This window comes from Condylostylus longicornis, unplaced genomic scaffold (assembly GCF_029603195.1).
Source record: "Condylostylus longicornis isolate FDR11 unplaced genomic scaffold, ASM2960319v2 ptg000063l, whole genome shotgun sequence".
In the NCBI taxonomy this organism is placed as follows: Eukaryota; Metazoa; Arthropoda; class Insecta; order Diptera; family Dolichopodidae; genus Condylostylus; species Condylostylus longicornis.
Genome location: NW_026578031.1, coordinates 492,607 through 520,124, shown reverse-complemented (window position 1 = coordinate 520,124; position 27,518 = coordinate 492,607). Strand labels below are relative to the sequence as shown.

At 24.2% G+C, this 27,518-nt stretch overlaps 1 protein-coding gene across 1 annotated transcript in view; it reads left to right on the top strand.

Annotated features, from left to right (window-relative positions):
* The window catches only part of LOC129612206 (lachesin), a 47,352-nt gene extending 20,121 nt beyond the window's left edge, over positions 1-27,231 (top strand). The window contains exons 6-10 of the mRNA XM_055525726.1: positions 2,645-2,764; positions 2,908-3,081; positions 7,262-7,438; positions 10,960-11,217; positions 27,053-27,231. Coding sequence (XP_055381701.1) covers positions 2,645-2,764; positions 2,908-3,081; positions 7,262-7,438; positions 10,960-11,171 — 683 coding nt within the window. The 3' untranslated portion in view covers positions 11,172-11,217; positions 27,053-27,231. The remainder of the gene's footprint in view (positions 1-2,644; positions 2,765-2,907; positions 3,082-7,261; positions 7,439-10,959; positions 11,218-27,052) is intronic.
* The last annotated feature ends 287 nt before the right edge of the window (positions 27,232-27,518 follow it).

Sequence of the window (27,518 nt, the reverse complement as noted above, 5' to 3'; positions counted from 1 at the left end):
TCTTTTATAAACGTTTCAAGTGTTGTCATCGAGATTTTAAGAATTTAAAATAAAAACAAATAAAAAAAGTTGAAACTTAAAAAATAATTTTATAAAAAGTTTAGGACAATTGAGAATTTCAATATAGAACAAGAAAATTTCAGCATAGTAGCAAGTTGTGCGGCTGCCTTCAGGAAGGCATCTAGTTCGTTTGCTTTATTGCATGGTGCTTGACGGTGTTCTGCTCAGGCTATCCGAAAGCGGGTATAATAAGCCAGGCTAAACTGATGATCTAGTCGTTGTTATGAGGCGTCAGCATGATCATGTGGAAGTCAACCGAATGTCTTAAACGTTGTTTGAAACTGGATACTGAAGAATTCGGCTTTAACCCTAGCAAAACAGTTATTGTGCCATTTACTAAACAAAAATTTAGCTTGCATCCGGTGTTTTATTGAACCTTCTATAGGTATCAAGTATTTGGGAGTGAATCTAAATCGCCGACTAAACTAGGGATCTGATCTTAGGACACTTGGGTAACCTATCCACCAATTTTTCAACCCGAAATAAGTTTAATAGAATTGTGTCCTTGAGAGTATATTAGAAGAAACTTTAAAAAGAGCAGGATTTTTATTATTCCGGACAGTAGTGCCTTTCTTGGCGTCCTTTCGTTTGATGTAGTGGGATATAAACTTTTAACGGAATGCGTCGATACCCTTGACATTCTGGCTAGACATAACAAGATAACTATAATGTGGGTGCCGTGACATTACGGTGTACGGTTTTCACCCGGAGGGGTCTTATATACAGTAGTACAGTAAATTGAAATAAAATCTTAGAACCCTGATTTCTTCTAATACTTATTTTTTTTCTTCAAATAAATAACAAAAATAACATTTATACTTACTCTCTATTTGTTTTTTATTAAAATATTTCGTTCCACGCTACTCTCCCATATCTACTATGTACGTTGTTATATATATACGGTATATATATGTATGCGTTAATATATCTAATAATATACAATAGTAAGTAGGTGTATATTATTTAGCTTTTTCTGTTCCTTTCTATTTTTATTTTTTATTTTTTAAACGTCACATGATTAATTTCAAAGTGTTATAATGCTCAGCTGCAGAAAATAGCACATATTTTACAGGAAAGGATCATTGTTCTTTAATCCACTTTATTTATGACTTTACATTATCCTTTAGCGCGTTCCGGTACTTATAATAAACATAAAATGAGGAAAAAAAAAAGAGAATATAAAACCCAAAAAAATAACACTCTTTTGTTGGTTATTGTTGTTGTTGCTTTTTTTTTTTTTGCTCTCGTCAAAGTAGAAAATTATTAACGGCTTTGCGTTTTATTGTGGCGGTTGAAAATACAAAAAAAATACGAAAACTTTGTTATAAGTGAAAATAATGAAATATATATGTGTATATATATATACACATACATTTACATATACATGCATAGAAAATTTCGTAAAATATTAAGAGAGGGAGAGAAAATTTATGTTTTTTTTTTCTATCATTTTATTTTACTATTTTTCTTCTAATTTTTTTTTTTTAATTTTTCCCATACATTTTACATTTTAATTAAGAGCATAGAAACAATATAACAAAAGTAAAAAAAAAGGATATGATGATATTTTAACAATTAATTTTTTATAATTTACTTCATATAATTTTTTTTTTTAAATTGATAGGAAAAAAAATCATCTTTTTAAAGACATTCACTATTTAGGAGTCAAATAGATCAAATGAATGAAAGGGATGAATTAGAATGAGAGTAAACAAATAAATATCCTGAAAATATGAAATTTTTCAAAGAGAAATTTATAATTAAAATAGGGTAAAAAAATTGTGTTTAGGCCATTTAATAATTAAATATGAAATAGGTATGGTTCTTGTATATGATTTATGAATTAAATATGGGTTTATATTTCCAATTAATATAGAAGAAAGAGTAGACCTTTCTAAAATTCTTGGAATAAATGTACACATATGTTTTGTGTTTTGTTTTCAACCACAATGAAGTACAGATTTTTAAAAATTTCTGAGCTTGATTAATTTTTATATATAAATATTGCAATAATTTCTTGTTTTTTTTTTTTTTAATAAAATTATTTTTTTTACTCGTATAATTCATTGCATACGATACGAGCTATGAAAAAATTTTTGCGGCCGAAAAAACTTATGGTGATGGTTTTACAAACATACATTTATCTCTGTTTAAGGAAATAGTTACGGAAAATGTCTCGAGAGTGCTATTATTGAATTTCTTTGTCTGCTTTAATTGTACTAATTACCCAATAACTTAATTGTCCGGACTCGCCCATTATTTCAGTATTAATTATGTTTTCCTCCTAGCATTATGCAACAACATATGACGAACTTTTCTCCTAACATTATGCAACAACATATGACGAACTTTTCTCCTAACATTATGCAACAACATATGACTATATATATTATTTCTAATTGCTTAAAATGGTTTACTATTTTGCAAATCATTGGCTCAATTCCAAGCTATTAAATATTAATGCCCATCGTTTTAATTGTAAAATTCTTTTAAATTTTTAAATAATTCAATTATTCTGGTATTATAAAAATTTAAAATTTAAAATATTAATTACTGCTTTTATTTTATTTTTTTTTTTATATAGTTCCGCCATCTGTTAAAGCTATTAATGAATTGTTAGCTGCACCTGTTGAAAGATCAGTTACATTAGAATGTATTGTTGAAGTGTATCCAAAACCATTAAATGGATGGTATAAAAATGAAGGTAGGCAATTAATTGTTTTGTTTTTTTTTGTTGGTCTATTATCATTTACCGATAACAATTAAAATCAATTTTATTAAAAACAAAAATAAATTTATTTTTTTTTTCTCTTTCATGTTTTACTTTTTTTTTCCCTGTAAATATAGGAAATATTAAATTACATGATGGGCCAAAATATAACATATCAGAAGCTATGCTAAATATGTATACGTGGCAATTAAATTTGACAATTAGAAATTTACAAAAAAATGATTTTGGTGCGTATAGTTGTTCAAGTGTTAATGCTTTAGGCAAAAGTGAAGCTTTAATTCGATTGCAAGGTAAATCAATTATTTTAATGTACCTACTTTTATTATACTCGTAATGTCATTAAAAACAATTTAAAAAAAGAAAGGAATAAATATGTAAATTTGTTTGTTTTTAAATTATTTTTTTTTTTTTTGTGTGTTTGTTTAAAAAATTTAAAATTGCATAAATTTTGAATTTAAATTGAGCGTTTATTGGCTATTAAAACCTGCTGTGTTCATAGAATATATTTAAGTAATTTAAAGTAGATTGCAATATAGTTTTTATTTAAATTTTAAATTTATCTTGGAAACGTTTAAATTAACGCATTATTAAAAAAGTGTTGCCAGAGATATCATAATTATATTGCAAAAATTCCGGTCAACAATTTGTTATTGTGAATGAATGTGACAATATAAAAAGTTACTCTTTAAAAGCATAAAAAACTTGAACTAATAACTATTGTTATTAACTAATATAATATTATTAAAACTATTATTAATATAATTAATATAGAAATGTGATATTTATTGCTTATGTGATATTATTTAATCGACTTCAAAATTCCAATGTCAGGCGCCACTAATTAAAACTCTAATTAAAACTAAGACTCATATAATAGTTTATGAGACAATTGTAGAGGATAGTTCTAAGGTACATTTTGACTTGAATTGAAGTGGCGGGTACCTTAAATTTTGACAGACTAGGATGTTTTTGAAAATTCAGTTTTTAAGATTAGAACTGCAAAACATTTAAAGATTCATGTACAAATTAAATGTAGAATTCCAGTTTTAACCATAAGAAGTACATTTTTAATAACATCCGCACAAATATAAGATTTACGCTTATGATCGTCATTTGCAATGGAAGAATATGTTCTTCTAGCTATAAAAGGTGCTACAATGGAAAAATTTTATTATTGTTTAACATATTCCGCACAAAATAAACATATAGTGTCCATGGTCCACACAATATTTTTCAATATTTTTGCATTTTTAAGGTTATAATAAATTTAGAAAATTTTTTCTACTAACACTTTTCTTATATTTATTTATAGATTTTATTCTGTTCTGATCACCATTGTATTGTACACATTCTATTTATACAGGCATAAAGAACCTTACTTATATATTATATTGTATGTGAGACATATTTTGTGGTATTTTAAATTACTATCCTTGGGACATACAATTTATTTAAAGTTTTCTATTATTATTATGGTTTAATGCCTTTTGTTCTGATGACGACGTGATATCCTAATACTGAGTATAAGTAAAATGATATATATAAAAAGAAGTTTTGTTTTGCTTTTTCTAAAAACTTTTCCCTTATATCAGAAAAACTCCTTGTATCCTTTCTTATTTTTTTGTTAGTGTAGATATTTTGCTGATATATTCTTATTCTAAGAAAAAGATGATTTTCTTTAATATTGTGTGTGTGTGCAGAATTAAATTTGATGCGTCTGAAAATTTTTAATTCTTATTTTTTTTTTTTTTCATATTCAATACCATTATCCTTTGTATTTTGTACTCTATTCTATGAACACATTGCAATACATGTTTACATAGCACCATATACACATTATTTTTTATTGTAAATTTTCTATATAAATTATAAAAAATAAAAAATATTTTTCTTTAAATCGAAAGCAAAAAGAAAATAAGAAAAATGTCCTTTTTACATTATTTATACATTTAAATAAACTCAGAGTTATTAATAGATATCCTTGAGAAAATTACATTCTTATACATATATTATTATAAAAGAATTTTCCGGACTTTTCCTTAAAAAAAAAATACCAGATACAAGAGAAGAAAAGAAAAATAAAATAGAAATGAACACAAAGATTTTACAGTTATGCAGTTTTTATTTTCTTTGTGTCCTTACTTGCCTTGTGTTCGGATTTTTGTTCCTTTTATCTTCTTATTTATACTTACATTTTCTCATTCTATTAAATTATGACGCTAGTTTTTTGTCTTTTTTTTAAATATAAAGAAAATTTGCTTTGTTAAACTTGAACATTTTATAATGTCCTCCATAAGAATCGTAAGATGTTGCCTTCTGTTTTGTTTCTAGTGCATGGTAAATCGTTTTCTCTCAGAGCATTTTTTTTAATAATCCTGATATTCTGTAAATTAAAGGATTTATTTATTCCCATTTAATTGAATTGTATCTAATTTCTAATTTTAAATCACATCAGTAATGCAAAGATAAAATCGCTCGAATTAATTATTTCTCCTGATCAATGTATAATAACGTGTAACAGGGATTGGTTAATCCACTACAATTACGGTTACTTTAAGGTACTACTGGATCACAAACTAGATATTAAGAATATCCCAAATAAGGTCATGAGTAAATCAAATCTCATTTCGTGATTAATTGAGTTAGAATCCATATAATATCATTAAGGAGCTGGAGTGTCGTAAGTGACAACTATGATAGAATAAAACGTTCAATATAACGCAATATTCATGTCGATTGTTGATATCCTGCCCCGCTCCAAATATTTCTCGGACTGATGCCTATATGAGGAAAATTTTTTACGTTTAACTTCAACATAAATCTTTAGATTTTAAAATTAAAAGCTATTATTGTAATCTCAGGAGTCGAATAGTGTATTGGGCATTCTAACATTCGTTTAGTTGCCTCAACGGGTATATAGCTTTAAGTCAGAGGTTTTTTTTTTAAATTAATTAAGACAAATGATTTCTTATTCATTCATCCATAGAAGCCAATAACAGCAAGATTGATTTTTGTACCACTAGACACGAATAAAATAATTTAAAGTTTTAGCACATTATCCAATTACTGAGCCAAAATAATTTGATTCCAATTGAAATACAGATTAAGAGCATACCATTGGCTATAAGAATCGAAAAAGAGGGAAAAAAACCCTGTTGCATCTTTAAAAACTACTTAGTAAACCCTTTGTAAAACTAAAATTTTCTTTTGAAAACTTTTTTTTACTTTTATAATAAGGATTTTTTCTCAAATTTTCACTCTAAAGGAAAAAAAATTTCAAAATGGGAAAAAAAAATATAATAGAAAACTTTTTAGCTTTTTCCAAAACAAATTGAATTCTCTCAAAGACCAACAAGTCTTTTTAGTTAAAAAATGTAAAAAGTACCACATTTATTTTTTTAACAATATACACTTATATACAAGAGTTCATTGAATTATAAAAAATTTTTTAGTCAGGAGCTATTGTAGGTTTATACATAACATATAAACTTATACTCATACGAGTATATGACGTATGTACAATATAGTAAACGTAACACATAAAAGAATCATTAAAGCATTGTTACAAGTCCATGGAGAAAATATATCACATTAAATGGAAGAAATAAAATGAACAAGTAAACATCCTTATAGGAGAAAAAAAAAACAGAAATAATTCAGAATTTCCTTCTCCACTTTTTGTGTAAAAATTTTTCGAAGACATGGTGTTGTCCAATACAGTATGAAACTTCAAAAATATTGTATGAAGCTCATAAAATGTATCACATACTTGTTAAATTTTGACCATGATGGCTTATAACAACAAGACTATGTAGAAGCGCCGAGAAAAACTATATGGCGCAGAAGATAGAAAGAAACCAAGAAAGAGACGGCGTCTTCCTCCATTTTACACCTGAAATGCATATGTAATTTTAATCTACACTACACCAATATATATGTAATCTACAAGGGAGGATGTTGTCTTAATAAAATTGCTCAGGTTTTAAAAAATCCTGAGGACAAGTCGAAACTACTGTTATGTTAAAATTACTCATATGATTACTGATATGACTTCTTTCCAAATGCTTATTGGCAAATAATATGTGAGAATAATACAAAATTCGTGCGAATAATAACTCTGTGGGAATCATATGCGGGAATGAATCACACAATACGTTTACTCCAAGGGTACCATGCTGTTGATACGCTCTTGATTACTTCCTCTCTTGTTCTCACCCTCCTGGTAAATAATCATCAAAATATCAAAACATAATAAACTAATCATCAAAAAATTTTATATTTTTCGTAAACACTATACCATACGTACTATACAACATACGTGAAATGTGCTTCTATTAGTTTCATTCTCAAATAATTGTCCTTAATACATTTATGTATATATATATATATTTATTTTTTTTGTAAACCAATGATATATAAAAAAAAAGAAGTTTTCTATAAATTTTATAAATTATTATCAATTTATTGCAGAACTTCGATTACCACCAAAACCAACAACAACACCAACACCCTATATAACAACACAAAAACCACGTCGTAAGACTGTAACAAATCACAATAAAAATATTAACGAAGTTGTAAGAGTTAAGGAGACCGCAATTACAAATCACATATTGGAGAATGATGTCTTAAATAGCTATCCGGAAGGTAAGAAAGCAACACTTTAGTTTTATTTGTTCACATTTTTTTTTTTTTTGTGTTTGTTTTCCCTCTCACTCCTTATAATTTTAAAGATAGTTCAAATACAAGTATATGTGTTGAATTCTTTTATTTTTTGGAAATTTTTTTAAGTAAAAATTACACAACCAAAAGATAATTTTTTTCCGTGTTATATACAATCAAACACACTAGAAGTATGTATGTTTTCTCTGTTGAACATGTTGTATAACATTTTTATTATAAAAATTGTTGCATTTGTGTTTTGTATAATTGTATTTTAAATACATACAATGTTATTTTACAAAATTTAAGTTCAACTATTTTGAAAAAACAAACAAAAAAAAAAATTCTAATTTTTACTCTTTTTTCTCTCTTCTCTCTTGATACCGTAGCATAGGTGAAATATATTACCACTGTAGTTTAGTATACAAGAGAAGTTACACTTACTACAATACTTTTGTAATTTCTAATTTTAGATAAAAAAATTTTTTTTTTTACTTTCAATTTTACTCTTTTTCCTGGTCAAACTTAAATGTCAGAAATTGGCTTTTTAGTTTTAACACATTTAATGGTTTTGTCTTTGTCATACTTGAAAAAAAAAACAGAAAACAAAAATAATTATGTTGAAATTTGGAAATTATCAAAAAGTTTAGTCTTCTTGTGGTTGAGAAAAAAAAATGCAAAGAAATAATTATTAAGAGTAAAATTTTCTCTGCTATGTAAAATTTTTTTTTCTCTTTCTTACATCAAGAAAAATGTATTTAAATTAAATGTTGGTGAAATTTTAAAAATTTAATAAAAGCTATAAAATGGAATTCAATTTCTTTCAAATTGTTAAATTTTCAAAAAAAATTTTCTATCATCCTTGTCATTTTTAATTCGATGCCAAGTTCTAAGAATAAATTCAAAGCATTACCCTTTCCTCATAGACTCTGAATTTAATGATTCGTTATTGCAAAAATTTTCAAATTACAATTACCATAGACAAGTCTAGACAAGAACCTATTTAATACTTTAATTAGCTTTATAACAATTTAAAGTTGCTTCTGACTAAAATCCCAAAAAATTTTGTATTTTAATCGCTTTCTTATAATTCTCAATTGTAAAATTTTTACAGTCTTTTAAAAAATCTACAGCAAATTCTCACAGTATCAAAATTTTAATTAAATATACAAATAGATTAACTATTTCATTCAATTTTCAATTTCATACCATTACAATATTACATACATACGAGTAATGTATTATTGCTCTTTTAATGCACAAAAAATAAAAATTTTTAAAATTGTTTTTGAAGCCCAATTTTAGAGAATTATAAAGTTTCTGCAATAATTCCTTTATTTTACTTTTCTCCACCTTTCTCTTGTTATGTCTAATTCTCTATGGCTTTCATTTTTTCTTGTTTTAGCTACTTAAATTTATTCATTGCATTCTTTCAATGTATAAGACATGTATAACAATAATCTTAAATACACATGCATTCATACATGTAAGTTAGGTGAATGCAACAACTTTTTACTGTGTAAAATTTGTTGTTTTCTTTCCTTCTCTTATAGCATTGTTTTTATTCTTAAATTAAAAATTAAATCTATAGGTTTCGAAAGTTTTTTTTTTACATTGTACTTCTACAATTTAGGTATAGAACAAATGAGTGGAATAAAAGTTTTTTGTACAAAAAACAAGTGTTTGCAACCAAGTTTAGTTATAGAATTTAGATCTAATTTTATGTCATTTCTTCTAGTAATTGAAAAAACCATAAGGATAAGATTAAAATTGATTTTAATAGAATTTTTCTGAAACTACTTGACAGTATTCTATTTATTTACAGTAACTGTCAAGATGTTAATTCAAGAAACATAATTTTTCCGGTTATGTCAACTTATTGCCGTACAGAAAATAACTGAAATCATACATGTCGTATTTATTGCATTGCGGAGTTAAATCGCGAACCCCCTCAAGTACTCCTTAGACCACAAAGCACTTTCACGTTGCTGCTACTTGTCAATTGATTTCAGACATTTGAATTTTATACAAAATTCGCAAATTATTGCTGGTTCCAAATCTGCCCAAAATTATGATTTTAATTGAACTAAATTAAAAACTCGAAGAGCAATTTATTGAAACATTGAGCATCAAATTTTATTATTAGCTGGAAATACCTAACACATTACCGAAAATCAAAAAAAAAAAAAAACCGAAGAACAAATCTTTTATTTTGTTGTCGCATATGCAGATTTTTTTTTTTGTTGAAAAACCTTTTTCCCTTTTTTATTCCTACACTTTCCTAAAATTTACTTTTTACACTTAATTTCCTCTTTTTTTTGCAGTCTAAGTGTCCTTTGCTTTACTTCATTACATAGCACTTATTTTAACAGTTTTATGTTTTTAACTTTTTCGTCTGTTTTTCAACAAACTTCGTCTTTTATTTTTTTTTGTTGAAGAATTAGTTTTGTTATTCAAACAAAAGCCTTCACTACCTTCTGTTATATTTGAAAAGAAAGTTTTCGAAATAGTTTTTATTTAAAAAAAAAAGAATTGAAATTTCGTCCATGTTAATTGTAAAATGTGATCGTTTTCAAAACGAAAAATAATATTTAAAAACGATTTTCACCAACAATAAGGGCAGTACGTACAAGTTTATTTTAACTACTTTGGTGTGATTTTCTTCACACCTTAGATTCGAATGCACACCTTTCAATTAGAAAAATCTACTTTTGCAGTTTAAAAAATAATTTCTGCTAAATGTAGTAGGCAATTTTGAATTTGAATGGCAAATACGTTTGAAAATACACAAAATTTGAATTCAATACGCCTAAATATATGCAAATTTTATAATTACATAATTAAAAAATTATAATACGAGTTGAATACGAATAACAAATATCTTTATGTGAACACATAACATAATTGTAAATTGCAAGAGTTCAAGGAACCTTCCTATGTAATTCGATTGACGGGAAACGTTTGATTTGTACTACCTTATCAAGCATGCAAGCGTGTAGCTAAAACGCTTTGCATTATTTCAAACATCACTTAATTAAAATTTGACGCAATTAAACCAACTTGCTATGATGTTCCTGTTAAAATCAAGAAATAAAATCAAATTTTTCTAAAATAAAAATTTGGACTTCCGAATGCGGTTACTATGTTTTTAAATTCTTGTTGCTTCCAATTATTAAATCATAACTGTTTTTTATTTCTGTTCTCCTTTTTCCATCCATAATTTTTAAAGGTTAACTTTAAACTCTAAAAACATTTATTGTTATTTCATGTTCATCTTTTATTTTGTATTCTTATTCTTTTTCTTTACATTTATTATACATACACTTATGCTTGTCGCTCTAATGTGTTTTTAAAACAGTCTTCTTTAAAATGAAGAAAAAAATAGTAGAACAACAATATTTCTTTGGTATCTTCTATTCCAATTCATTTAAATTTTACTCTTCTTTACCATATAACGGAAAAAAAAATTTATTTTCTATCTCTTTTTACCCTTTTTTTTTTAACAGTACATACACCACTTACACCATCAAGAAATGGTTATGAAAAAGCAAGAAATTCACAACAACCTCCTGCTGTTGTACCATCACCTCTATCACCATGGGTTATAATGAATGGTACCCAGATGCAAAGTTGTGACAATTTTACAACTATTACGACATTTTTATTTTTACTACTTTACTGTTACAAATATATATTAAATGAGATGGTTCTGACGTAGGGAATAAACATCACAAACAATACAACGCAATAACATACAAATGCATGTAAGTATAATAAAAAAAAAAATTGAAATAAAAAATAAAAAAATTATTTTGTATTTGTCCTTTTCTTTTTATTTTTTGTTTAGTAAAAAACAAAAAACAAGAATAAATAAATAAATGTTATTTCTTTGATTATGATTTGAGAACTGTTTCCACTCACTCTCTACAATTGTTTAGGAATGAGAAAGAAGGAACACGAAAAAAAGAGCAGATTTTTTATTTTTGATTGTTTTGTGTTGTTTTTTATTTGAATTCGAGATAATGGATTGGTATATATGTACGTGTGTATGTATGTACTCCTTAACATGCACTGTTAGTGCTTCATTTTCTTTATTTTTCTTGTTTTTTTGTCACAAGCATCATAAGAGAAAGAAAAGATTTTCATATATGCAATATTTTGGCAAAATAAAAAGACTTTTATTGTTTTAATCCCTTCCGCTCTCCCTCCTCCTTTCTCTCTCATATCCCGGAAATAATTATTATTTTTTTTTATATATTTTAAGTAATGCAAACACGAGAAAGTTATATTTCTCTATTTTAAATAGAAATTTCACAATTATAATAAAATTTAATAAAGAAAACAAAAAAAAAATTATATTGAAAATTAAAGTTGTTCAGAAAAACGATAGTGCTATTGTAACTTGTTTAAGAAAGCATTGTAACTTTAGTTTGAATGAGAGAATTTTAAAAGAAAAAATTCTCCACTCTCTCTATTAAGTTTAATTTTCATTGCAATTTTATCTCATATCGTAATAGTTTAGACAAGTTCGAACAGAAATAAAAAAATAAATTAAAAAAAAAAATTATTTATCTTGTATGTGTTTATGTGTTGACATTTTATACTCATGGTGCATATTATTATTTTTGATTGAGAGTTTTTAGTACAAGAAATTTCAACTTGGGTTTTTTTTTTGTTTTACTCCCGAAATAATTCCCACCATAACAGTTGAGTATTTAACGAAAATTGCGATGATAAAATTTTACTTTCCCTTTTTTTTTTTTGTTTCATACAAAATGTTAAATAAACAACTGTATTATATATGTAACAACATATGTGTATATGGCACGTATTAAATTTTAAGGGTTTTGTAAAATTTTATGAGGTTTTTGATTTTCTTTTTTTTACTTTCTTTTTTGGATGCTTGTTAAAATTTCATATAAATAATGATCAATTTTTTTTTGCAATAAAAAACAAAAATTTAAATTTCTGGCAATGACTTGACAAAAACATAAAAATTTAAAATATAACAAAATACTTACATACGTACAGTTATAAATATAAATACAAGATGAAGAATGAAAAGAAAGTAAGAAAATTGTACTACATGCAAAATATACAATATTATTAAACTGTTATAAAAAAATGTTAGTTTTTAGAATAGGGGTGGTAAAGACGTAAGAAAAGGGGGGGAGCAATATTTTAAGGAAGCAAGAAACTGTACGTGTGTATGTGGGTTATGGAAACCTGTCAGAATGCGTTAAGTATGTATAAAAACGATGAAATAATAGTTTCTACGTTTATGAAATTTTCAATTTATTTTAAAGAATTCACAAATTGTTTTGCTTAGAACACAAATAATTTTACCCAGAAAAAATTTTTAAAATAAATAAATTTTTTAATTTCGAAAATATTTTGTAATAAATTTTTGAAATTTATGTAAAGAAATTTTTAGGAAGAATATTTTTTTACTCTTATAGCAATTATTTAATTAAAAATATTAAAAATTCTTTAACACAAATTAAATGGTCAGTTTTTGACAATAAATGACCAAACCAAATAATTTTTTTTTTCTTCATGCTCAATTGCGTCTGGTCTCAGAATTTTAATATTACAAACAACCTTGAAAGATTGCTAATTAAACCAATCCACTATTACGTATTGCAAGTCGACTTAAAATGAAATTGGTATAAATTTGCGGAACTACTGAGACGAGGAATAGCTTATTTCAGAATCTAAGCATCAAAAGATGTTAAGAGAAGAGATTTACCATATTTCTTTGAATATTCCAAAAACTAAGAAAAATTTTATTAAAGTAAACTGATTTCAAAAATAAATTCAATTTATCTTCATCTGAGAAGTGAGTAGTTAAAAATTCAGAATAATTTTTCTTAACAGGATCACTATTGCTATACGATTAATTCTTTAAAAATTTAAGTTTAAATTGTTCCAGTAAACCATGTCTTGCATATAAGTAGTTGAAAAATATACTTGAAAAAATTTTCATATAAAATTATCATTGTTCATATGTGCATGAATCGGTTTATATGCAACTGTAATGAATTTTAACCCAAGAAATCCGGAACATATAAAATTATATAACGAATATGTTTTCATACATTTTTATTTATTTATATTGTGTGCACCTAAAAATAAAAAGAAAAAAGAATGAAATCCTGTATAGGATACAAATCACTTTGAAGATATATACAAAGATAATTTTCCAAAAATATCATAAACACACAATCATAAATAGTATGTACAAACTTTACATTCGTACATAAATATGCATTTTCTTCTTTATGGATTAATGGAGGGAAAAAGTAACAACAAGTTAGCATTAAGTTAATGGTTTTCTGAAAAGCAAATTTATATTTTTTAAGAAATTATAAGAGGACAGACTATTTCCTCTAAAGAATTCTTAATTTTCTAAAAATTTCTAATTCAGATTGAATATACGAAGTTTAAAGACATTGAGTATAAAATATTCTCATGAACACACGAGTACAGGCCAATGTAGAATTGCATATTTCAAAAATTGTAGTAATAAAAATAATTTAAGACAAATTTGCTATCTCATGACTTCAATTTATAGTCTTCAGTTCTTGTATGAGATTTAGTATATGAATTTTTTTAATAACTGCGACAGCTACTCCTGGAATTCAAATAATACTCGTATTATAGTAAGAAAGAATTTAATGAATTTAATAGATAGAAAATGCAGTAATACCTTGGTTATACGGTTGAAAACTTGTCCAATTGAAACTGAGCTATTTAGAAAATGGTTTAATCCTCGAAATTCGAATATAAAGACATTATTATGGAATAAACCTTACCTCACCATAATAGCTTATGTTAATGACATGAAAATGTTATTTTTTCCATTATTGTTCTGAAGAGTATGCTCAACAAATCGACTGTAAGATGAAACTGTATATTCAAAACTCTATCATATATTCAGAAGAAACACAAAAACACTAAATTCCTTTCAAATACAGATTTTTGTTCTGAAGAAACAAAAAACACACAAAAAAAAAAATTTTTTTTTGACAGTATATAAATAATTTTATATTTTGCACAATTATTTATAAATATATGTGTGTAAGTATAACGTGTATGTATGCACCAAATATGACAATTTAATAAAATATTTTAAGTACAAAATCTATATTAAGAACACAAACGATTCTTATTACATTTTAAAAGATTATTTTATACTCTTAGGCACTTAAAAAAAATTTTATTCTAATCTAGCTATCATTTAAATATTTGCAATTATTCTTATATAATTCTTATATTATTATTTTCGAAAATGATTTAATTCTAATATTATAAGAACAATAATAAATTTAAAACCACTTAAATACGAAAGAAAAAAAAAATTATAATATTTAATTGCTTACAAGTAAAATTCTAATTAGCCTCTCTAATATAATGTCAAAATGAGAATTGAGAAAATTTCATTTGTTAAATGAAATGCCGCTTAAAGATTTTAAACAATTTCTTAAAATGAGTACCTTTATATATTCTTTTTGAGATGGAGAATTATTATTAGCTTACTTGTGAAGAGAAAATAATGTGTGATTTGAATGTTATACAAAATTATATTTTTAAAGTATGCTTCTCAACAAAATTTACAGGGTGATTTCAAAAATTATATGGTTTGTTGTTAGATCGTATTAAAATGTGAAATGACAGTTTATTAGTACTAGTATTCTAGTATTATTAGTATATTAGTATTATTATGCAATCCAGAAATGCAATCCAGAGAAATTATACTCTCACATTCATATTCATTCGTGTTCTCTGAACATTACTTTTAGTGTCAATATCGAAAATGTTTTCCGCATGTAGTATAGTAACCGCATGGAGAGACCATTTTGATTTCGATATTGTTACTGTGCTACCTAACCAATGAAATTATTTTATCACACTACACTCATTCACTCTCAACTTCGCGTATATAAATTTTTCTCTTTCAATTTATGAAATCGAATTTTTCTCTTGAAGTATATTATTAAGCTGAGAGACCATTTGTAACTTTAATGTGGTTTCACTGAACAGAATAGTACTGTAAATTCACAATAATAATGTACTCGTATACATAATTTGCATACATATATAAAATTAATTTTCTTGAAGAATAATAACAGTACATTTTATTTGTTTCAATTTTCATTTGTTTCAATATTTTCATTCTTTTTATTGTGATTTTTTTTTGTTCTGTCTCTTGATTCATCTTAACATATATTTATGTTGTGCATGTCTTGAAAAATTCCTTAAGGAAAAGGATATACTCAAAAATTATCATCTTAGATGTTGCAAAGAATTTGTGTTAAGAGTTTTATAGAAATTTTTTTATTTTTATTGTAGTCTTCTTTTATTTTTGAATATTATAATACTTTTCTAGTGCATAAAATTTCCAAATTACTTGAAATTAAGACAAACAAAAAAAGAAATTTAAAATAATTTTCATTCACAATGTTAGATTATTATCTATACCTATACTCATATAAATATATATGTTAATATGGAATTGAGTACAGGAATCCCTCGATTAATTTTTTTCTTTTGGAACCGAAATTTTTCTTTTGTATATCAAAACAACACATATGGAGGCCAGAAAAATAACACCTAAAAGATATTATTTCGGAAATATATCTTCTACATAATAGTATATTTTAGTTACATATAGTTTTTCACATTTTGTCGAATTAACTGAGTTGAGGCTTGGGAGATTTTTATAATTTAAATCAGATATCCACACAAGTAATAAATGCTCCATTTTTCCCGTACAAATATTTTCCGACTTTGAATTGTTGATGCGAAACCTTGACTTGAAAAAAAAAGCATAAATCGAAGTTGACAAAACGAAACCTGGTGCCAAAAATTTGACTAACATTTTATCGAAAAAACATATAACGAGGTGACATACATCGAGAGTTACCTGTACAGAAGTATTATATACGTAGGCGTTTTATACATGTTAAGAAAATAAAGAGTATATTTTATAATATTCCTTCGAAGAATATTAATTAAATTGCATCTTCAGAAAAAAAAACGCATAAAATTTAAAATAAGGGTAATTATTTTTCTGATATTTTTACTTTTATTATTAATAGTAATTAATTTATAAATAATGATGATAAAAGATCGAAAATTATTAAGTAGAATTAAAAAGAAAATTAGGGAAATTTATTTTCGTAAAATCCATTTTTAATTTGCATACATAGAGAAAAGCTTTCTTGATTTTTGTTCTCTATGAAACAAAGAATTTGAAGTACTTTTGTATTTGAATTTTTAAAGGTTAAGAAGATTAATAATAAAATTAGTAGAGCAATATAAAGATTCAGTAGTGTAATATAAAGATTCAAAATATAAAAACAATTAGTCAATAATCAGCGGTCTGAAGGATTGGGTCCTTTATTCGTTAAATGAAGAATTCATTGAAGCATTTTAAAAAAATGCCTGCTTATACTAGGCAGTTCACAAGAAAAATCACTAGAATATTAAAAAAAATTTATTACTGGCACAATGTTTTTATAAAAAGGCCTGAAAATGTGTAAAAAATTATGTGAGAAAAAGGTACCTTCCAAAGTAAATGGAAAAGTTTATAAAACAACAATTAGACTTGTGATAATATACGCTTCTTAAGCATGAGCGACACACACCAAACACGTACAAAAATTGCATGTTGATGAGATGGTCCAGTGGTGTAACACTCAAATATAAAATAAGGAACACATAAATCAAAGGAAGTCTTAAAGCTCCAATAGCTGAAAAATTAAAAGAAAATATATTGAGATGATACCGTTATATAATGAGAAGTAATCCATGAACCAACAAGAGGCAAACCTATCGCCACATGGCTTAGCACAGATGTGATTATAAATAAAGACATCATGGATGACAACTTGGGAAAATTTGACGCCCCAGGATGGGAATTCTTAGCGAGGCAGGACAAGGATGTTCGACTCCAGATAAGGGACAAAGGTGTAGAGAGAAGAAGAAGAATAATGTTTTTCTGGTAGGTTTTTAATTCCGAATGTATGGCTAATAATTTACGCTCGAATGGTGTGTACAAATTTATTCATTATAATTTAAGTTGAACTGCTTATGAGCATTGAACAAACCAAATAGCTATTCTTTAATAAACTAAAGCTATTCTGTATTCGATTATTAATTTTTCAAATATTTCATTAAATTTCATATTTTGTACTTGTTTTAATTTAAAATATTAATACGATCTATGTATAAGTCATGTTCTATATAGACACTTAATTTTCGTATAGTATACAATTCTATTAACATGATATTAAACTTTAAGATATACATTAAGGTAATTAAAGAAAATAAGTGTATTAAAATTTCTTACGTTATATAAGTAAAAACTAAAAGTAATAAAATTTCAATTAATAATAAAATACAGAAGTTAAATCAGATAAAAATTATAATAAAATGCTTTCATAAATTCAAAAATTAATTTAAAGAAATTTTATAATAAAATTTTATTAATAAAGATGGGTCCAATGTTTTGTAAAATAGCATTTTTCTTTAGAATAAGTGAAAATATGCTTATTAACAAAAATCTACTACATTATTTAAATTTCTAAAATATATCAAATGATTGCATACAATTGGAATGATGGAAATTTGGGATGGAAAGCTTGCAGTTTCCAGAAAAAATGTGGCACCGAAAGTCCAAATTTTATAAATTTCAAAAAGCGATAGCTTGAAAGAGGGTGGAGGTAAAAAAAATTTTCTTCTAATGAAATAAATTATTTACTACTATTTAAAAACAAGTAAAAATTTTAAACTCTTGAAACTTACCGCGTAGCAGAAAAATCAAAATTTGAAGAGAAACGATTTTTAATTAACGATTAATTTTATCGGCCATTTTGTTTTTTGGTTTTCTCTACTGTCCCGTGTAAATTTGCGGAATTCAAAAGATGCTTGCGATTTTTCTTTTAAATAAATAGTCAGGAACAGGTATTTTGTCGACTTTGAGGGGTTATAACACTTTTAGAGAGGGATAAGATGTAAGTTTTAACAGAAGATTAATTTGTGTATGTAATTTCAGCTACCTATGGAAGCAGGTTTCTAAATAGATACATGGGCAGACGGATATACGGACAGTCGGACAGAGTGAAACTAATAAGCTCTAAGAAAATCTCTCTCTCTCTCTCTCTCTCTCTCTCTCTCTCTCTCTCTCTCTTAATTCATACATAATATTTATTTTAATAATAATTTTATAAAATATATAAAAGTGAAATTGTTCCATTTTAATTCAATATAAAAGTTATACAAAGTTGAAATAGAATTATAAAATTTATTTAATAAGTTCAATTGTTATTTTAAAATATTTTAAAGTTGAATGATTTTTGAAAATTTCAGGATGTAAAATATTAAAATATTTCATATACACATGATGTAATAATAATTTTTTTTCTTTTTTGAAAAAGGATACAAGAATTTAAAAAAAAAAACATTATTAACTTAATATACATGTGTACAAACACATAAATTTAATGTATTTTATTAAAATGACAACTTACACAAATTTTATAAGGTAAAATTGTTAATAAAATTATAAAAATCATAAAAGATATTAGTAACAAAATCAAATATATTTGTGGGCAAACAGTTTATATAGTAAAATTACATATACAAAATATAATTGCATTTGACAATTAAAATTAATTTAATAATTAAAAAACAAAAATTTTTAATGTTTATGATCATTTGTTAGGGTTTTTAAAAAAAATGTTATTTATGAATTTTGAAAATTTACTCCAAAAATTTTTATTAAATTTAAAGTAAAAATTTTAATCTAGAATCTTAATTTAGTTATGGAAATCTTGTTGACTGTACTTTTAAAATTACATGCTTATATGTAATTGTATACTAATTACCACAGTATACTGTCGGATACTGTGGATAGGAACGACATAATTTAGCTTCATGACTTAAATTTCTTAAAACAATTTACAATAAAAATTTTATGTATACATTCCACTTATATGATTTTTAATTAACTTATAAAAAAATTTATATGAAATTAAGATATTACCTTAAATTTATTAGAATTTATTATATTGTATAACATTATCTTGATAATTTCATTAAGCAAAACATCCCTTTTAAGGTAATGCTCTTATATTACTAGTTAAGTGTATATTATAGACCTGTAGCGGACTATATTCAATATTTTTAGCTTGAAAACAAAATTGAACTTAAAATATTATATACGACTGAAGGCTGACTTATTCTTAAATTGCGGTCATATACAAAACCTTGATAAACATTGTGGAAATTTCCAAAAAAAATCCAAGATGGCAATTGAATGCCTTACCAACTCTTTAACTTTCTCCGGCACGGAAATCTCATTGTAAAATTGTTAAATTCTACTACAGTTCCCTATTAATTCTATTTACATTTAAATATTATTAAAATATTATTTAATATGAATTTATAATATAGGTAAAAATAAATAAAAATTAAATTTTTTTGATGTTTATTCTTTTTTTTTTTATCGGTTAAAAAAATTATGTTAATAATGACAGTAATAATAATTTTCATTATAATGTGAACAAAAATATTTGTCAGATTTTCATCAGTAAATATTTTTATTATGCATAAAAATATGAAGCTAATTGTTTTTAATTTTATGTTTTATCTTTTAAAACTCTCAAGCAATATTAACATATACACAACATCAAAAAATAATTAACCATTTAAATGAAAATAACCAAAAAAAGAAAAAAAAAAAAAAAAAGAGACGAAACATAACAATTTTGTATACAATTAAAATTAATTTATTTTAATATATTTATTATGTATGTACACATTATATGTATAAATTTGTATTAAACATACACCATATAAATTAGGGTTACCATCTTTTTCTGAAAAAAAATCGTTAAAAGAGAAAATATTACAGAAATCCAGCGCTGCCAAAAGTAAAGATTTTTCTTCAAAATGAAGATTTTTTAATTAAATTTTCATAATTAAAATTTTTTTCACCTTTTGTCCTCATTCTTCAAAGTTTAGAAATAAATGTTTTGAACAAACAGTCAATTTAATAGGCAACGCATGTTAATTCTACTTCCATCACAGAAAAATTTTTGATATTCTCCGCTCTTATTACTTCTATATTTGATGCATTTACAAAATGTGCATACGTCTTCTTATGTCATCATTTATCATTTTGCATGTCATTAGTTTTTCTTTTTGTTGTCTGATTGGGTTCAAATTGAAATTACGATATTTTGGCTTCCGTCTTTCGTTCAAGTAAACTTTAATTGAAGATCTCGAATCATTCGTGAAGATTTCTTTTTTATCAAATCTTCGAAATGAAGATTTTATTTAAAAAAAAAATGAAGATATTTGGACTAATCTATTTGGCAACACTACTGAAATCTTATATGTATTTTCAATGCTCTTTTTGTTATTATGTTTTATTTATTGAGAAGAGAGCAAGAGAAGAGACATAGAATATTCATTAATAAACGTAAAGAATAATAATGAGAATGATATTTGCAAATGCAAACAAAATTGATTCTCTCTCTTACCATACTCTATACTTGTTCGACTTGTAATTAGCTAAGGAGAAATTTTTTCTTGATTTTTCTTCAATATCATGAGAAATATGTTATAATTTGAATTTGACAACTTGAATTCTATAGAACAAAAATATTAAATAGTATCCCACTAATTATATATATGTAACAAATCGCCATTCCAAAACAATAACATTTGTTAACCCTTATATTAATGCATGAAAAACTTCAATGTGTCTATTATATTTAAATATTATTTTATATATAATGTAATTTTTATATGATTTTAATCTGATGCAGATAAAATAATTAGCAATAAATAAAATCTATATTTACATATCTGTAAATAAAATTTCACACGCTTTAACAAAACTTTTCAACAATAATAAATTAAATTGAAGCGCATCGTATACACATATCTACATTTGGTCGTATTTATATCGTAGAAATACAATAACACATTTAAACAATAATTATTACAGCATGCAGCAGCTATTATCATCGCACTTATATCACACAAGCCTAACCTATTCAAAAAAATCTTTAATATTTACTTTTAAATTGCAACACATTAAATTACAAAATAAACTGCACGAAAAAAAAAAAAACACAGCAATGAATAAACAAGAAAAACAAAAAAAAATCAAATTAAAATAAGTAAAATAATAAAAAAGAAAAAAAAAAACAAGTTAACTGAACTCGAATATTTTATAAAGGATTTTTTTTTCTCATATGCATTCATATAAATTAACATACACAGACGCAATACAATACACACATACTTAATATTATAATTTTATTCCCTTTTTCTCTTTCTTTTGTTTACAGCTCGCTCAGAAATTGGTAACATTAAAAAAGGATCCTTTTAAATAATGTTCAACAAATAATGATTGCATTTTTATTGTTTCACTTTAATTAATAAAGGAACACAGAATTTATTTATTTGCTATTATAAATGTTCATTATGAGTTTCATGATATTCTTGTAAAATTTTCGAATGCTAAAACAATTAAATTTTGATATTGCACATGGAAATTGTGTTCAAAACAATTAAACTAGCATGAAATCACAAATTTCTTATGGAAGCTTTAAAAATTTAAAACTTGAAGCTATAAAATTTTCATATTTTTCTGGTAGGTTACTTAAAGAATTTGCTGCCCCTTAATATAGGCAATTTTTTCTCTTGTAAGAATAAAGATCGTGAATTTTTGTGTTCATTTTTAGGCTTATTTTATTTACCATCAAATTCATGTGGTATTTTTTTAAATAGGGTAATTGTAGAAAAAACCAAACCCTTTTTTTTTCCTTTTCTACAATTACAATTTTGCTTAAAACTAAAATTAAATCTATTATTTTTAAATTCAACGAATTTTTAAAAAAAATTTCATTATATTAAATATATAGGATTTAATTTAAATTATATTTACATTTTGAGGAGAGGAATGGGAACGTTTTGAAATTGAAATCTGTATACTGAAGTTCTTCCTGATTCAGAAATTGCTAATTGCAGATATTGAATTTCTAAAACCATAAACGCATTCATATTACCGCCATAAAGCTTTTTTATTGTAACAATAAAGTTCAAAACAGAATTTAATTATGGAACATTTGGACATGAAACACCCAATACAATTTTTAATTAATCGTAAAATGCATTATAGCAATAACAGCAATTAAAAGATGTCATTTTAATACTATACATGAGAGCAAATCAAGCCCTTACAAGATGTAAGATTCAGAATCCGATATCTTCATCTAAATTTTATCGCATTTTTTAAATTTCTAGCCAAAATAGTTGTGTGAATTAATTGCAAATAATAAAACCATAAGGATCATCGAAATAAAAATTCAAGTTTAATATTAAATCTTTAATAATAACAAAAAGAAATTTAAAAATCACAGTTTCATATTATATACTTACTATAACATATGCATAAGTACACAAAATCACCGTGCCCTGAAAATTTTTTGATTCCCAAGAGATAAATATTACGAGTAGGTATATAAAATGCAGGCATAATAAAATATTATCCTAGTTTAATTAATCGGTTGCCATGTCCATTTTATTTGTGGCAATCATGTTCTTCTATTAAATTTTATTTATTTATTCATTTTTTTTTCAACATGTAAAAATTTTTATCTCCAATTTACTCTTATTTTACCTTTTCAACTCACTTCTGCTTTTAATATGAAAACTTTATAAAATAGAAAAAGGTTGAAAATATTTGAGCCATCTTGTAATTTACATGCAATCTACAATGTAATGTGATTTAGGTGTATGTGTATTGTAAAACTATCAATCCGTATGTATGATTACACACGATTACATATTGTGTATGTAATAAGGGAAAAGAGTAGTAGAATTGAGTTTTTATATAGCGGAAGGAAAGCGAAGAGAAGAGAAGGCATAATTGGGTATTTAACAATTTTGGTTGAATATTGAGAGAGAAAAAGTAAATTATTTTCTTAATTTTTACTTAGTTTTCGTGCTCAAATGAGAAAAAATGTTTGTTCCGTTCCGTAAATTATTTTACTTAATTTTTATAAAAATAATTAATTTTTTTAAAAAGAAATAAGTGATCGAAAACTGAAAATAAAGCAAGGCTATGTAAATGAATTCAGACTTTCTAGATTTTTCAAATGCTTCAGTTGAGATTAGACTTAAGAATTTCTTTTCTCAATTTAAGTTACAAAATTTACAATTTTTTTAATTTCAACTTAAAACCGTGATTTTAAAAAAACTTAAACCCGTGTTTTGGATTTTCTGACCCCACCAGCTTTTGAACCAATTTTGTAGATCTGAAAAAAAAGCAATATACATATACAATTGAAAATTTCAATTTTAGGTAGTTGATTAGTGGGCCCACATCCGAAAATTGTTTCTGATGACATCACGTTACGCATTTAAAAATTTTTCCACTACTGAAGTAAATTTAAATTTAATTCAATGATTATGCATGCGTGCATAATTTTTTTTTACATGTTCACCAATGCAAATATGTATATGTATGTATGTATATGCAATAAGAGCGTGTCATCAATGAATATTTAATTCTTTTTATACGTAGATTACAATTAATTCGATGAAAAAAAAACGTAAATTACAAATTAATCACATCATATTTTTTTTCTTTTAATTTAATTTTTATTTTTTTTTTTTTGTTTGTCATTAAACAATTTCAATAATGAGTTCAATGTGTACTAGTGTAGTGTTTTAATTACCTGACAAAAATTATTTAAATTTAAAAAAATAAAATTAAAAAATTATAATGTTGTTAATAATTAATTATTGAATAAAGAGATTAAAAAACATTCATAGTTTTCCTGTTTTTATTAAAAAATTTAAATTTTCGATAATTTCTTATGAAAGTTTGTTTTTAGTTTACAATATTTGTATACATGTTATACACATATTGTTTGTATATATAGGTCTTTCTCTCCGTCAAGCATAATGAATATAACAGTTACTATAATTATACTAAAATTATTTAATTTCAGATAAAAATATTCATGTTTATTATTTCTCGCTTTATCAGATCTTAAGGCAAAACTAGCATTTTTTTGCATGTAAAATATTAACCCAAAAATATATAATACATAAGTAGTATTAAAACCGTTTTTATTAAAAACAAAAAATATAATACCATTTATAAAATTTCAATTTCAAATTTAAATACCAGAAAAAAAAAATAATTTTTAAGCACCAAATATCAAAATGTACACTAGAGTTTCAATATTTCTATAATTTTATATACCAAAATTATTTCTACAGTATTTAGTTTTAAAAAATAATCTATTACATAATATTATATTTTATTTATGAAATAAAATATACTTTATATACTAAATACATATACACACTATGAAATTAACCATAAATATAGCAATTTAAGTACAGTAAAAACACATGATTTTATATTATTAAAAAACTCATTTACATTCAAAAATGCAATGCATTCAATGCAATAAAATTAGCATTTTTTTGCTTGTGTCTATTTTATTTTATTGTTTTGTTTTTTGGCATTATTTTCTTTTCAAGAGGAGCTTCTGATTTTTAAAAGGATATATGCAATACATATATAATATACATGCATATTTTATAATATGATACATATTTCAATAAAAACTATTTAAATCATTTTGAACATTAAAACATTTTTTTGAATTGAATGAAAGAAAAATTATTTTATAGCTTGTTCAAATCAACTATAAGTTACATTCAATTTTATATGTAGCATTTAGAAAAAACGCCATTTAAACACACTAAATAAAACAATATTTCAAAATAGCTTAATTTACATAATCAGTATAACAGTTATAAATTTGTTATACAGCTATAAAAAAGTGTAAAAAACACTATACTATCATAAAATTGAGAATTAGAATACTGTTATACTGGTCAGTATAACAGTTTTATATTGTAATCAATATAACTGACATACAGTTATATTGATTACAATATAAAAATATAAAAATAATAATTATTAACTGTTTACTGTTGCAATATTGATATAAAAAAAATAAGTGTTATATACAATCACTAACATTAAAAAACTTAGTTTGAAACAATTTTAACTATATATAACAATTTTTAAATTACAAATTTGTAATACCTAAAATTTTATAATCTAAATTTAATATGTCGGTAATAATATAACAATAAAATATTCAATTGTATACATATATAACAAATTAACTATAAATGATCATCATAACATTATACAATACTAATTGTAAAATATCATACAAGTATGATAAGAATATTATTATACAAAAATTTATACACAACAAAAATAACAATTATAATATTATATTGAACACTATTGTGAATATTTTAAGTATCTGCAGACATTAGAACTATTTAATATTTTATATACAAGTATATAAAATTAAAAAAAAAAATTACAATAAATAAATTTCTATATTACGAGTATACGAATAAAAATGAAAAGAAAAAAAAAATAAAATTTTGCAACATTATATTGTATGAATTGCATAAAATGAATTCACTGCTATTGGCATTTACATAACACTATTATACATTATTTTGTATAATACTTTTCATAATATATTATATTCACCTACACAATAATATATGTACCTACAAATTGTATTGTACATATTATTGTGAAGAAATTTATATTTTTGGGCAATTTTTGTTAATTTACCACAATTGTCTGTTTTTAATGTTCACTTTGTTTCTTTCTTTCCTTGTATTTGTTTTCTTCATTAAATGCATTTGCATATACTCGTACGTACATACGAATTCACTTTTAAATTTTATATCACTCAAATTTATTTTATTGTATATAATGTTTTATAATTTAATTTTCAATATTTTATAAAATTATTTACATATGATTCTATATTATGTACATTCTTATAATATAATGTACCTATTAGTTTCATATTATTTAATTTGTATATGTGTGCGTTTTCTAAATTAGTTATACAAAACAAGTAATTATTATTAAAGTATCAAAAAAGGATCTGGGAAATTTCTTCCTTAGAAAAGTTAAACATAAATTTCTTTTCAATTTTATAAGTTAATTTACAAAATATTTTTTACATACATACATACATAGGTGTGTGTATATAACTTTCATACACGTATTTTTTCTTTGTAAGTAAATTCAATACACAAATAGGATAAAGGATATTACTGACATATAGGCATAATATTATTGAAAAAGATTTAAAAAGGAAGAGAAATTATGAATTTATTATTTGAAAAAAATTTATTTGTATAGGAAATTTTAGTTTTTTTTTTCTTATAATCTTTGATTTTCTTGTAATTTTGAATTTATTGTAATTTTTTTAAATTTTTATTTTATTCTTTTTGTAATTTGGTAATAAATATTTTTGGGACATTTGATATTTATTTTAAATTTTGAAAAATATCAAATAATTTCTTCGAAATTTTGTTTTTTAAAATTTCCGAAAATTCTAATATGAGTGAAATTGTTTACTTTTATTTTTTAGAGTGTAAAATTTGAATTTCAAATATAAAGTAGAAAATTAGTTCATTTAAATAAAACCATTTTTTATTTTCTATTTACAGGATGTCGTCACAATAGAAGAATTAAATAGAACAAATGGACGAAATTATTGTTTTTTTTTTTTGTTATTAATTTTATTATTATTAAAGGTAAATTGTTTTTTATATTGAAAAAATTTAATTTTAAGTAAAAAACTATATGGTATAACAATATTCTAGAACAAAATTTATTTAATAACAAAATAAAAATGAGAGTGACAAATAACAGAGAAATGAATTGTCAAATATAAAGCCATAAAATAATAGCAAGAAATATTATAAACGAACGAGAAAAAGTTAGGAAAACTGAAGTTAAACGATTGTAATTTGTACCTAGTAACGAAATGAGAGTGGACTATGGAATAAAATAATTGAATCTCAATCTCAAATAAATTTTTTTAAAATTAGTTTTTCTCGCTCATTTTGTTCAGTTGTCATATTGTTCTTGTTAATTAAACATGTCAATTTAATGAACATTAAATTTCAAAAA